The sequence below is a fragment of the Mytilus edulis genome, chromosome 6, assembly GCF_963676685.1.
Source record: "Mytilus edulis chromosome 6, xbMytEdul2.2, whole genome shotgun sequence".
NCBI lineage: Eukaryota > Metazoa > Mollusca > Bivalvia > Mytilida > Mytilidae > Mytilus > Mytilus edulis.
The window spans coordinates 77,628,886-77,642,561 of NC_092349.1; the positions used below are offsets into that span (position 1 = coordinate 77,628,886).

At 32.0% G+C, this 13,676-nt stretch overlaps 1 protein-coding gene across 2 annotated transcripts in view; it reads right to left on the reverse strand.

Annotated features, from left to right (window-relative positions):
* LOC139528499 (uncharacterized) overlaps window positions 1-13,676 on the reverse strand; it is a 26,365-nt gene continuing 12,689 nt past the window's right edge. Inside the window, exons 6-16 of one of the 2 annotated variants that reach the window (XM_071324513.1) lie at window positions 11,459-11,534; window positions 11,006-11,149; window positions 9,855-10,060; window positions 8,914-9,201; window positions 7,831-8,455; window positions 7,326-7,513; window positions 6,187-6,658; window positions 5,425-5,743; window positions 4,666-4,951; window positions 3,994-4,010; window positions 2,005-2,175 (exon numbers count right to left, since the gene is read on the reverse strand). In XM_071324513.1, the coding sequence (XP_071180614.1) occupies window positions 2,154-2,175; window positions 3,994-4,010; window positions 4,666-4,951; window positions 5,425-5,743; window positions 6,187-6,658; window positions 7,326-7,513; window positions 7,831-8,455; window positions 8,914-9,201; window positions 9,855-10,060; window positions 11,006-11,149; window positions 11,459-11,534 (2,643 nt within the window). In that variant the 3' untranslated portion in view covers window positions 2,005-2,153. Of the gene's footprint in view, window positions 2,176-3,993; window positions 4,011-4,665; window positions 4,952-5,424; window positions 5,744-6,186; window positions 6,659-7,325; window positions 7,514-7,830; window positions 8,456-8,913; window positions 9,202-9,854; window positions 10,061-11,005; window positions 11,150-11,458; window positions 11,535-13,676 lie in introns of both variants that reach the window. The other variant, XM_071324512.1, reaches the window with a different exon arrangement.

Consider the following 13,676-nt stretch of genomic DNA (forward strand, 5'->3'; position numbering starts at 1 on the left):
CTGAAATTTGCACTATCATTTTCTATGTTCAGTGAACCATAAAATTGGGGTCAAAACTATAATTTGGCATTTAAATTAGAAAGATCATATCATAGGGCACATGTATACTAAGTTTCAAGTTGATTGGACTTCAACTTCATCAAAAACTACCTTGACCAAAAACTTTAACCTGAAGCGGGACAGACGGACGAACAGACAGACAGACAGACGGACGGACGAACGGACGCACAGACCAGAAAACATAATGCCCCTCTACTATCGTAGGTGGGGCATAATAAAAGCATTTAAAAAAGATGAAAAATTCTCTTTAAAATTTGATTTGGCACATGATGAATGAAATTACAAATGTGCTCTTCTATATACAGTGCTATATCACATTAAATACAAACTTCAGGTTTATAACAAACCTAGACATGATCAAGAATATTATGAATTCTTTATGTAAAAGTTTGTCAGAAAAAAATATCTATTTAATACTTCATAAGGGATTGTTAATTGAAACATACAAGGCAACCAGAGAAGGTACCTTGAAAATAAGGTGACCATCTTTAGGGGCAATTTTAGAATTTCACTTTCACATATTCTAAAACCAACCCATATATGAGATTTTAGAGTGCTTTTTTGTCTTGGGGTTATGTGTGATTTTAAGCCATAAATGCAAAAATAAAAGAAAGGATTTTTTATTCTCCTTTAAATTTAATTGAACTAAAACAATGTTTGATAAAAAAAAACATCTTTAGAATTTCCCCAAGCCAATTTGAAAAAAAACCTTTAAGTTTTCAATATTTTTAAGTCAGAACTTCTTTTTTTTAAATGTTCTTTCCTATGTTTTTGTTTAAAAAGAGTAAAATAAATACAGTATTTATTGAGAATTAAATTTATAAGCTTGATTATTTATCAAGTACAAATCACTTTCTCCTAACAAAAAAATATGACTATTCTTCTGAAAAACTGTATGACAATTCCTTCAAGAAAATAAAAATAAAAATTAGTATATAAATGTACATATATAAATATTTGTGTTTATGTGTAATTGTGTGTGTATATATATATATATATATATATATATCCTCTTGTAACAAAGATTGGATTGTAAATAAATAACATATAAATCTTAACATATTTTAACATTTCAACAAAGTATAAAAATATAAATGTTCTAACATCTAAAGCACATTTACAAACCATAACTTAACATTGCTGATACTACTCTTACTCTGAACTAAATTCATTATTTCAGTTCAAAGTCCCACACTAATCATATTTTAGAAATAAGTTAGTTAAAATTAGTTAATACTTTTAAGGCATGTTAACTGCTCTAGTTTTAAAGATTTTGTCAGATATTAATGGTCCTAAAAAAATTCCACATAGTGCCAATAAAAAAAAACTGTTATCCCCCAACTTTCTTTTCAAAATATTACTTCATATAGTTTAAAAAGCTTCTTTTTTTTTTTTAAATCTTATGAAGTCTTATTATTTTTTCATAGTTCTTCAAAGAAAAATAGTGCCAACATTAAATCTATGAATTGATTATACCTCAAAAATAAGGACACAGACCTTTCATTTTTCTGCTTTATAATTTCCCAGAACTATAAATTTTAAAAACAGTCGTTACAAAGCTTGTTATTTTGAAACAGAGAGGTAAACATCCCTAACTTTAAAAAAAGCCTTTTACTTTCTATTTTCACGATGCAACTACATGTACCATCTAATTCCATTAAACTAAAGGGAAACAATCCAGTAATATCTGAATTACAGAAACCTTTATTGGTTTCACATTTTCTCAATTCCTTTTCTGAGTTCTCGTGTATCCATGGGTTAGTTACAACTGAGATTTAAAACAACATGTCAAATTTTGTCAAGATGAATGCTAGCTAAATAAACAAGTTTTTTTAAGAATTTCAATAGGAAATTCCAATATTCTGCAATACACAAATAAATAAATAACATATACAGACTAGTCATTATAATATGGACGGAATATAAAAACTAATTATAAAACTATGATGAAGTACTGCTAGAACGTCCCCCTGTAGGTGGGCGTGACCTCCGATGAGGTGAAGGACTTTTCCTTCGGTATGATGCACTGGTACGACCTGACTGTCCACTGGATCTACCAGACTGCGGTAGTGGAGGTTTAGCACTTGTAGGGGTCATTCTTGCTGTTCTGTTGTCCTACAATTCATAAAGTGTTATTTTAAATTAGCAGTTGTCAAAAGTGTTGTTTGTCGTGACCAAATCACACATCAAATAATTATGTAGAACAATATACTGGTATATAAACTAAATAACATTTTAATCCTTAGGACAGATACCAAAATTAAAACTGTACAAAGCCACTAATTATTGCAAAATGATTCTGTAATCATATCTAGATGCTTTGCTGATATAAATTGCTATATCTTCTGTAGTAAATTCTGAATTCAAGCAACACAATTTCATTGGTTTCTATCGACTATGTAATTTTTTTTACATATAAACCAGGTCATTGACTTGACAATTTTTTATTTTTGTGATGAAATTGTTTTCATGAACAATTCTCCAAAAGGACAACCCTCAGTGTAAAATATCAACAAATATAATGCCTACCCATGATAAAATGAGGAAAAAGCATAGCATAAGTATTATTTCTTAATTTGAGAATAATTTTGATACAGTTATTAAGACTTCATTTCACATATTTTCTATGTAAGCTCATGCAGAAACACCAAACACTGAAAACTTTGAATAGTCTATAGAGTCTAGCAATAGAAGTTAATCAAGACTTTAATCCATCAATAAATCTAAGACATTGTTAATACTATGTTGTGTAGTATAACACTGATGCTCTGTTAATACATTCAAAAGTATGGCATGCTGGTCCATCCATTTTCCAATAAATACACTTAATTCAATACCAGCTAAGAGCTATTTGTTAAAAATCTATAAAGACAAATTAGATTAGATTAGATTTGAAATGATTGGTAGTTGTATATATAATTTTCTAAACCAAGTTTTACAAGTATATTTAGAGCAAAAGAGTTAAATTTGGTCTGAAAAATTAACTGGATATTTTTGATGGAGGTGTAAATGCAAAAGAACTGAATTTTGAAGGTTTTTTAATGTGAAAGCATATTCACTTGAAGTTTTGGGTTAGTTAAAGAGTAAAACTAAAGTTTTAACTGTTTTATTTGAATTTTAATAAATCCTACTGGGTAATCCTCAACATTTGACCCAGACATCCTCTTAGGTCATTGGGTCTCATTACAGATAGCTGTCTCATTGGCAATCATACCAAATATTTTATATAAACTTTGTTGAACAGATGAACACCATTCTATTGAGCAGGGGTATGACTTGTAATGCCAATGTAATTAAGGAAATATTTGAGTTCAACATTTCCAAGTATACTTGATAAATATAGAAGATAACAGAATATACACAGAACATGGACAGCATGGAAGCAGAAGAACAACTTTTAAATAGTTCATGAAATTAAAAAAAAAAGAAGAAGATAATACATGTATCCACGAAAGGTCACCTTTGTCTAAGAAAGAGATGAGCATAATACCTTATAAAAAAATGACCAATTGTCAATGTTTCATAAATCCATGAAGTTCAAGTTTGGTCTGTTTTAAAAAATATTTAGTTGTGACATTGCTAAATTCCTTTTTACAAGTCAGTATAAAATCTTTTATTCATTTTTAAATGATACAAACTAATTATCTGGTAACAATGGTATTTCAATATATTTTTTTAAATAAATATGTACTATCATATTCCATTAACGTTCTAATGGATAAATTACGATTGAATATGGCATGCAAACCAAACTTTACAAACACTTGTACAATTGTATTTTCTATGCTAATTAGTGTGATTTAACCAATAACCTTTACAGAAGAAATAAAAGTATAGCTCTTTAAAAATGAAGATACAACATTATAAAACCAAATACATATATTTCATGCTGTCTGTCGTAATCCCTAACCATGCATTGTTTTCATTACTTACGAAGAAATATCAGAACCCTGTTTAAAATCATATACTGAGTCAACTATGCTGACTTCATTTTTATTATAACATATACATGTATTTGAATTTAAAAGTATTTCTTGTTTGATATCTTTCATTGTTTCATTTAAAACACTGGCAAATATTTTTGCAGTATGACTTATTTTCTTGTAATTAAGTTTTTACTTATTGTCAATTTAATGTGTTTTTTTTTTTAATAGATTTTAAATATCTTGTATTTTTTTTTTAAATGTCTGGATGCAAAAATTTAAATGTTAGCAGGAAGATATGTCAACCTTCCTGGACACATTTTTTTAACTCCTTAATGTCATTTGCTTAGCAGAGAAGCAGCAATACCATTTAAGTTTTTGGTTAGACCCAGCTGGGGATATAACCCACAACCTCCTGCACTCAAAGTGAGCACACCACTAGACCAAAGTGGCGGTTCCCTAGGATAGAGGAAAACATATAACTATTTTCAGGATGATTGATATAATTTCTAACTCTTTGATTCACCTACCTATGGAATAGAATGTAAGAGTGGTCTCCTCGATGAAGATTTGGATGGAGTTCTGAAGAATCAATGATTCACCTACCTGTGGAATAGAATGAGAGAGTGGTCTCCCCAATAGAGATTTGGATGGAGTTCTGAAGAATCAATGATTCACCTACCTGTGGAATAGAATGTGAGAGTGGTCTCCCCGATGGAGATTTGGATGGAGTTCCAAATCCTTTAGGTGGAGGTATCAATGGCCCAGCTTGATCATCTTCCTCATTTATTGTATCATAAGACTGGCCAATCAATTCCATTTCTAAATCTTCACTCTCTAATGACTGTGTCCGGTGAACTGGCTTTCCAGATTTTGGAGGACCTTCTTTTATTGGAACAGCATGACCATTTATTTTTGGTGGTTCAAAATCATCTTTTATTTCTTCATCCATGCTCTCATAAACCAATCTACAAATTAATTATTAATGAATTTTGGATAAAACTAGAATTAGAGATCTAGTTTGTCTTGCTGCACACTCCAGTATAATAGTTAAAATAGAAAATGTACACTCTGACAAAATAGATCTCAAACTGTATATTAAAGTACACGTATCTAGATTTTGTTAAAATAAAATTTACTCTCCTGAAACTAAAATGAAGTCTAAATTTATAGCAAAATAAGGGGCATAACTTTTGATCAGTCGTGTAAATTCATCAATTTCACCCCTAACTTGTAGAATATGCTCATTGAAATATGCTAAATCAAAATCCTTGGTCAAGTTATACTTAAGTTATCATTGGTAAACCAAAGATACAAAATGTTTTTTTATTGACTAAAGGGTTAAATACTTGATAGTATTTAGTTATTAGTTGTATCATATATTAAGGTCAAATTTGCCTTTTCATAATATTTTTTTATATCCAGCTTGTTCTATTCTAACCTTTGTTCATTATGTCTCTGAGGTGGTTGTTTGGAAAACTTTGGAGCAGGAACACCAGACTGTGCCCTTGGAGGTCGGGATGTTGCTGAGGGTGGTGGATGGAGTGGGGCAGCATATCCCCTGGGAGGTTCAATATCCATTGGTGGAGATTTCAAATCTAAATCTCGTTCCCTCTCCCTTTCTTGATCTCTTTCTTTCTTTTTTCTTCTCTTCTTTCTCTTTTCTTCCTTTCTATCAAAAATACTCAGCATTGGAGGTTTTGGTGCATTTTCTAATGGCATTAACATGGGTGGTGGTATACGTCTTCCTTCAACTACACCTAAAACACAAATAATTGGTTGTTAATTATATTTGTTTACAACTTGTCTAAGAGAAGAGATTGGCATAAAGTATGAACACTTTTTTTCATTGTTGAAGACCAAAGTTTGTACTCCTCTAGCAATGTCTAGTATTTTGTAGTGTTGGGTTGCTTTTTTATTGAGAGTTACCATCATTTCTTTTTATTCAACTAAATATTTAAACTTTTGCATTGCATGATTATTTTTGTATTTTATCCATTTGTTAAATGATGCTTTCTAATAACAAACTTGTAAATAAGTGAGTTGTTATTTAATTTAGATTACTACTGAATCAATTTAGAACTGTTCCAACAAGTACATGTGATATGAAAGTGTCAGAATGCATATTTTATCTAACATCGCTATGCATACTATTCTAATTGAGTAGAGTCCTTATAACTAACAATATGTGAATACAACAAACCTGGAGGTTTAGAGCCAGAATCTGGTCTGGTTGAATCTATTGGAGGTGGAGGGGATGGTTTCTGTATAGGCAAATCATTGCTCTGACTTGATAGTGGTGGACTGTATATCTGATCTCTTGATCCAGGCTGTGTGGGTGAAGGAGTTCTTCGTGGAGGTGGACGTGGCTTAGGCATACTTGGTTGCCTAGGTGCCGGCCTTGGTTTTCCTGGTGGAAAGTTGTCAGTATTACTGTTCGATGGGGGATTGAAATTAGGGGAAATAACTCTTTGGTTAAATTTTGAAGGAGGCTTTGGTTGCATAGATTTGTTGCCAGGGAATTCCATTGATCTATTTTTAGGAAAATTATCCTGTCTGCTATTTGAGAATCCATCAGAACGACTTAAAACATCATTTTGACGGAAATTATCCCTTCTATCATCTGGGTACTCGTTATAATCTTGTGATGAGCTTTGCTGTCTGTATGGAGGCTCCTATAAATAGATCATAACATAGCATTTAACTAACAAATATAAAAACAATCCTTCAAAAAAATCAAACTTTTTCTTAGCAGTTTAAAGTGTATCTTGATTGAGTAACATATCTACCTCTTAAAATAAAATGTCATACTATCTACATTTTAGCCTAAAAAAATATTGAAATTAATGTCATCTATACAAGGAATATTATTAAGTATTTTAGTCATAAGTGTCTTTGCATACATTTCAACCTCCAAAAATTATACCTTCTACTACAGAAAGTGAATGTGTGGACATCATTTATTCTTAGTCATCAACATTTTTTTTTAAGTTAGTAATTCAGTGGATTGGGATTTACAATTTTTGTAAAAGTTAACATTTGCATTTGTAATACAAATGTTCAAACTGAGTAGGCTTAATAAAAATTCATAAAGACTAAAATAAAACATACTTTCACAGATACTTTATTAAGAGTAAGTCCTTCTCTTGCTAATTTTGCGGTGATTTAATTTCGCAATTCTCAAATTTACTTGATGTAGTTCATTAAGGAAAAATCCAAATTTTGCATATTCATGAGGATTTATATTCCAAATACTTTTCTCCTTTCCAAAATCAAAAAAAAAATTGCTCACAAAAATTAGTTGGTTAATATTACACAAAAGAAAACTTAATTACAACATACCAAAGGCTGTGCATAGGATTTCTGTTGATTTTTTCTTGGTGGTGGACGAGGATGGTGTACCGACCCACTTTTATCTGACCTTGTATCTGACCTCCGTGATGTCATGGGAGGACCTCTCTCATCATCCTCGATATCTGATACATCCATTCCACCAACACTGACATTATCAATATCATCATCTGGATTGGCTAAAAATAGAAAATATTGATGTCCATTATGGAAATTTGAACAACGGACAAGAATGTAAACAACTTTTCCAGAAAATTGTCTTGTCTTGATAACTAAGATAATGATTTCCCCAGTTATAATTAAATGATTTTATGGACTGCTATCATAACAACTTTGTAGTCTTCCACAAATAGATAACCAAAGAGACAATTTAATCATAATAATATACTCAGGGTTCTAGGTAACCAACCTAGATAAGTTCTAAACTCACCTTTGTTTTTTTGGTATTAAGTAAAATTTCTTTATTGAATTATTGCTAAAACCCTGAATTACTTACATCTATTATCATCTTCCATATCGACATCATTAGGTCGGTCTAGCACTTCATATTCAGAATTAAATCTCCTGTCCGCATGTGCATCCCCAGTGGAATTTAATTGTCTATTAATGTTCGAATGAAATCCACTATCAACAGTTGAACTAAAACGACCATCTGCTGAGTCTAACCCCTCTTCAGAATTAAACCTATTGTCTCTAGAAGATTCAAATCTATTGTTTGACTGGTGTAATCGATCATCACTTCGAGGATCAAATCTATTATCATCTTGCCGCCTATGATCATTGGGATGGTCAAATCTATTATCATCTTGCCGCCTATGATCATTGGGATGGTCAAATCTATTATCATCTTGCCGCCTATGATCATTGGGATGGTCAAATCTGTTATCCTCTTGCCGCCTTTGATCATTGGGATGGTCAAATCTATTATCCTCTTGCCGCCTTTGATCATTGGGATGGTCAAATCTGTTATCCTCTGTCCGCCTATGATCATTGGGATAGTCAAATCTATTGTCCTCTGTTCTTTTATGACCATTGGGATGATCAAATCTGTTATCATCTCTCCTTCTATGTTCACTAGGTATTCTGCCATCTGCAGAGGTTTGTCTGGGATTTAAAGAAACCTGCAAAAATAATTATTTGATATATAAATTTTGAAGTAAAATACAACTGTTTACACAGAAATACCTAATTTGCAGCAAAATTGAAAACAATATATAAACTTAATAAATACAGGAAAAACTGCATGTTCTAGGCAGTAGATAACCCCTTTTTAATACTCCTTAAGCTTTCTTGATTACAAATCATTGTAAAAAACAAAGCAATCATTTGAATTCAGATGAGCATAACTAAAACAACATATGTCTCATTAAATGTACTTGCAAATATTCAGATTTTATAAAGTTTTATTGGATGTACCATGCCTGGTAAAGAAATTACAAATGTTTGAATAATGCAAAAAATCAAGCCATTGCAGTATAACTAAGAGACAGAGCTTAAAATTTTACATGAAAATGATGTAGGGTTGCAAGAAACCAACAGTTAATGATCCATTCCACTACTGTAATTTTTTATAACAAACCTCTATTCTTTCATTGGTTCTCCCTGTTTCTCTCCCTGTTTCTCTCCTTGTATACTGTTCTCTATTTGAATAGGAGTTAGGTCTATCACTTGTTAAGGATGATCTCCCTTGTTGGAGATCTCCACCAGCACTAATAATAAGTCTTTCTTGGTCTGCTGGAATGTAAGAGCGCCCTCTGTCAGGAGAAGTCAGACTATGGGATCTTCTGATTGGATGTCTTCCTGTCCTTGGTCGTTTGGGAGGATGAGGTGGAGTAATTGGCATATTATCAAAACTGTCTTGAGTATTCTGAAAAATATAAATTTGAAATTAGGATAAGCTTCATAATGAACTGACTTGTTTTCCAACATGTATTTTCTTAATGATACTCTTTGAATCCACTCTTATTTAAACAAATACCATGTCACAAATATATCACAGATTGAAACTCAAAGTATGTTTTCTCTCAGCATTACAATTCCAAGATATCTATTTGTCTATAAACACATCTTTGCTTATATTGGTTATCATATATACAGTTGTCAATATAAAATTACACAATGTCTTCAACCTGAAAAGTTATCACTTGTATTTATTAAACAAAGTAAAACAATAATAAAGACAACACCCATCAATTATCGCATGGTAAGAGTTTATTCTGGTAGGCATTGTAACATTTCTTCTGGCGAACCACATGAAATGCCTAATTTGTACTTCAGCGCTTGATTTCAAAAGTAATATTGTCCTGAAGATGATACACTTGATGGTGAAACATGTCAACCAGAATAAACTATTACCATGCAGTAATTGATAGCGAAAGACTACTGTGAATACCTTTCGCTATACACCCACTATTACCCAACCACACAACTACCACTTCAGGTGTTGGTTCACTTTGTATAAATTCAAGTTTATCAATCAAAGCTATAAGATTATTGCATATTACTTGCACGATAACTTACAATCATGTGATCATAATCGTCACCGTTCATGTACCCGTTTAAACTGCCAAGACTCAGACCAAGGCCATTAGGTAGAGGACTCGTGGGATTACTTTTTAATCTTTGTCTCTGATGGGACATTATAATCAACTGACAATAATGTAACTGTTTATTCTTGGCGTAGTCCCATGGCGAAATGTTGAACTTATCCCTCGCCTCCAGTTCAGCTGAAACAAGGAATTAACAAGTTAATTATATTAATCATGCAGCATTATGAAAGTTCAAATTATAAGTAAATGGTATCATTGTAATTCTGTTATTCTCATTGATGCAAACTTATTGTTTGTTTCTGACAAAAATCATTATGACTGTAACATTACCTTTGGCTTAGTTTTAAAAAAATATATGTCAATAAATTGACATTTTATGTTGTCTGTTTATTATCTTCAATATTTGTAGGGAAACCTGTTATTGTTTTAATATTTGGTTTTTTAACACTTCCACATAATGATGTGACTTGTTGTTTATATCTATAGCTACTAATCCTGCAAATACTCCTTTAAAATTTGTAATAATTATCACAGAAACACTCTTATTTTCATCTCATTGCTGAAGAACTTTCAGATATTGACCAGAGACAAATTGACTGTGTCTTATGATAGATATTACAGTGCAGATTTTTCAATAATAGTATTCAAGAAATACAATTTTAAATATTTTGAAAACAAAATTATTCATATACATGTAGCTGATCTTAACCAAGAGATATGTAACAATTCAGTCAGAAAATAATATGATTGATTTTCCACTGTTTTCTTTCATATTTTAGCTACCAACACGAATGTGTCCAAAGTACACGGATGCCCCATCTGCATTATCATTTTCTATGTTCAGTGAACCATGCAAATGGCGTAAAAACTCTAATTTGGCATTACAATTAGAAAGATCATATCATAAGGAACATGTAAACTAAGTTTCAAGTTGATTGGACTTCAACTTCATCAGAAACTACCTCGACCAAAAACTTAAAACCTGAAGCGGAACGAATGGATGAACAAACAAACAGAGAAACAGACAGAGGCACAGACCAGAAAACATAATGCCCATAAATGGGTCATAAAAATGCATTTACTGCATTAATTTTTCTGATGCAAAACTTCAGAATTTATTACCTCCCTTGTCCAACAGATAATTAACCACGTCACCATGACCACCAATAGCAGCTAGATGTAAGACAGTTCTATCTTGATTATCTCTGTCGTGTACACGATTATATCCTCCAATCTCAACTATTATCTTGCAAGCTAACAGGGAACCTATTAATGAAAAAACAGTTGATATATAATGACAATAAAAAGCAAAATGCTTTAATGATATCCCTTAACAACTATGTTTATGGCATTAACAAAGACTGTATAACATACATATTCATGAGAAAGCTACATACAAAATGATCTGCGGTCAACTATGTTATGCCCCAATAGAGTTAAGTATTTAATATTTTTTTCTAGCTTTTAAAAAGCAATGAAATGTCAGAACTGATAAGTAGGCATGAGTTTTTTTTTATCTGAGGATATGACTTTTAAGCAATGTTCTAATCATGTTTTATACACAAATATACCGACCCATTTCAGCTGCTAGCAGTAATACTGTCTTGCCATCTTCATCTTGTATAGTGGCTGTTTCTGCTGTAAGTAGAGTCTGAAATAGAACAGGTTAAAATTAGCAAAATGGTAGTGGAAAAAATCAATGCAATAGTTTTGTATGAGGAAAATTTATAATTGCTTGATTGTCTGTGTGATAATTGACAATACATAATCCTAGTTATAAAATGAGGAGAGGGAAAATGTTCCACAATCTTTTGATATTTATGTCATAGATCTTCCAGAATTAAAGTCAGATGATCAATTTCAGTAAGAAGAATAGGACATTCTTAAAATTATCTAAATGTCATTTTGACCTGTCTAACCTTACTTTTAAATATATTTGTTACCAAACAAATTCAAATAAGCAACACATTATGATTTATTATGCAAAATTCATAAAAAACAAGAATGTGTCCAAAGTACACGGATGCCCCACTCGCACTATCATTTTCCATGTTCAATGGACCGTGAAATTGGGTAAAAAATATAATTAGGCATTAAAATTAGAAAGATAATATCACAGGGAACATATGTACTAAGTTTAAAGTTGATTGGACTTCAATTTCATCAAAAACTACCTTGACCAAAAACTTTAACCTGAAACTTGCACTTTCATTTTCTATGTTCAGTGGACCGTGAAATTGGGGTCAAAAGTTTAATTTGGCTTTAAAATTAGAAAGATCATATCATAAGGAACCAGGGCTTTCCATTGAAATTGAAGTAGAAGGCTCAATTAAAATTATAGGCGGCTGTAACATGCGTTCGGCGAAGCCGGACGCCCACCAAGCTGTAAGCTTGGTGCCTTACGGCAGGGGGTCTGGGGGCCGCTCAAGGCCCCCAGAAGCTCTGGCATAAATAGAGCAAAATCCTGCATTCTCGCAATCTCCTGGTACCTAATTTCATCTTTCAAATGACCATTATTTATGTATGAAATTAAAGAAAAAAAAAAACTCAAAGAAATTTCATTTTTTTTTATGTTAGTTTTTTATTTTCATTACCTTATGCTTACAATTCATTTACTTTTAAAGGAGTTTTATTTAAATAATCATCCGGTTTGTTAGAAATCTTGATCGATTTATTTTGCATAACTACATTTTTGTACGTGCATTTGTAAACAAATGACCCCCCTTTTCTCTCTAAAGACTGTTACGCGTATTTAAATCATAATTATTTCTCAAGCATTGACAGAAAATTGATAAATCCTCTGATTTTCTCTTTTTTTTTGTAAACTGTTCAATAAGTAGGATACATAAATCATTAGGAAATGTTATTCATTTGAGGTCGAGTCGACAATATTCTACTTTCGTTTTTGACCTTGATTCTCTGAACACCACGTGGGCTTTGAAAAATGAACTTCAAAAGATACTGTTTTCCAGATTCTGAACAATATGATCTACTACACTTTCTTTAATTTGACTAATAATATTCCATAACATAAGATTGTCATTCTATCTGTTTGTCTTCACGTTTCAAAAGCCAAAAAAAGCCAACGAGTTAATAATGACCATCGGAACGTCTCTATTGTTATCGTTCAATGACATATTTGAAAAGATATCATTCTTGATATATTTGAAAAGAAACGATGCATTCTGACTTTAAATAGACAACCAATCAGTGACCTGAATTCATGTGAACTATATTTAGCGCAAGGTAAACACTGACTTTTCATCCTTGTTTATCGTGACCGCGACTTTGCGACAATAGGTCTCTCGGCTGCCTGTAAACATTTGAAAAAGATATTTATTTCTTTTTGAATTTATATTTTTGTCAGTGAAGTAGCCGGCTCTTGAAGCCACCGTAAGCGGCGGATTTCCGCCGGCTACCGGCTTCAATGGAAAGCCCTGAGGAACATGTGTACTAAGTTTCAAGTTGATTGGACTTCAACTTCATCAAAAACTACCTTGACCAAAAACTTTAACCTGAAGCGGGACAGACGGACGGACGAACGAACGGAGGGACAGACGGACAGACAGACGGACGAACGAACGAACGGACGCACAGACCAGAAAACATAATGCCCCTCTACTATCGTAGGTGGGGCATAAAAATGTTTTCTTTTGTAGATACCACAAAATTTTCAAATTTGTTTTACAACTTATTTGAAGTTATACTTTTAAAAATGCAGAAATTTTAATGGAGTTTCATTTGTTCTTCAGTGCACAGATGAGGTGTTGTCAATCGCTACCAAAAATACTGA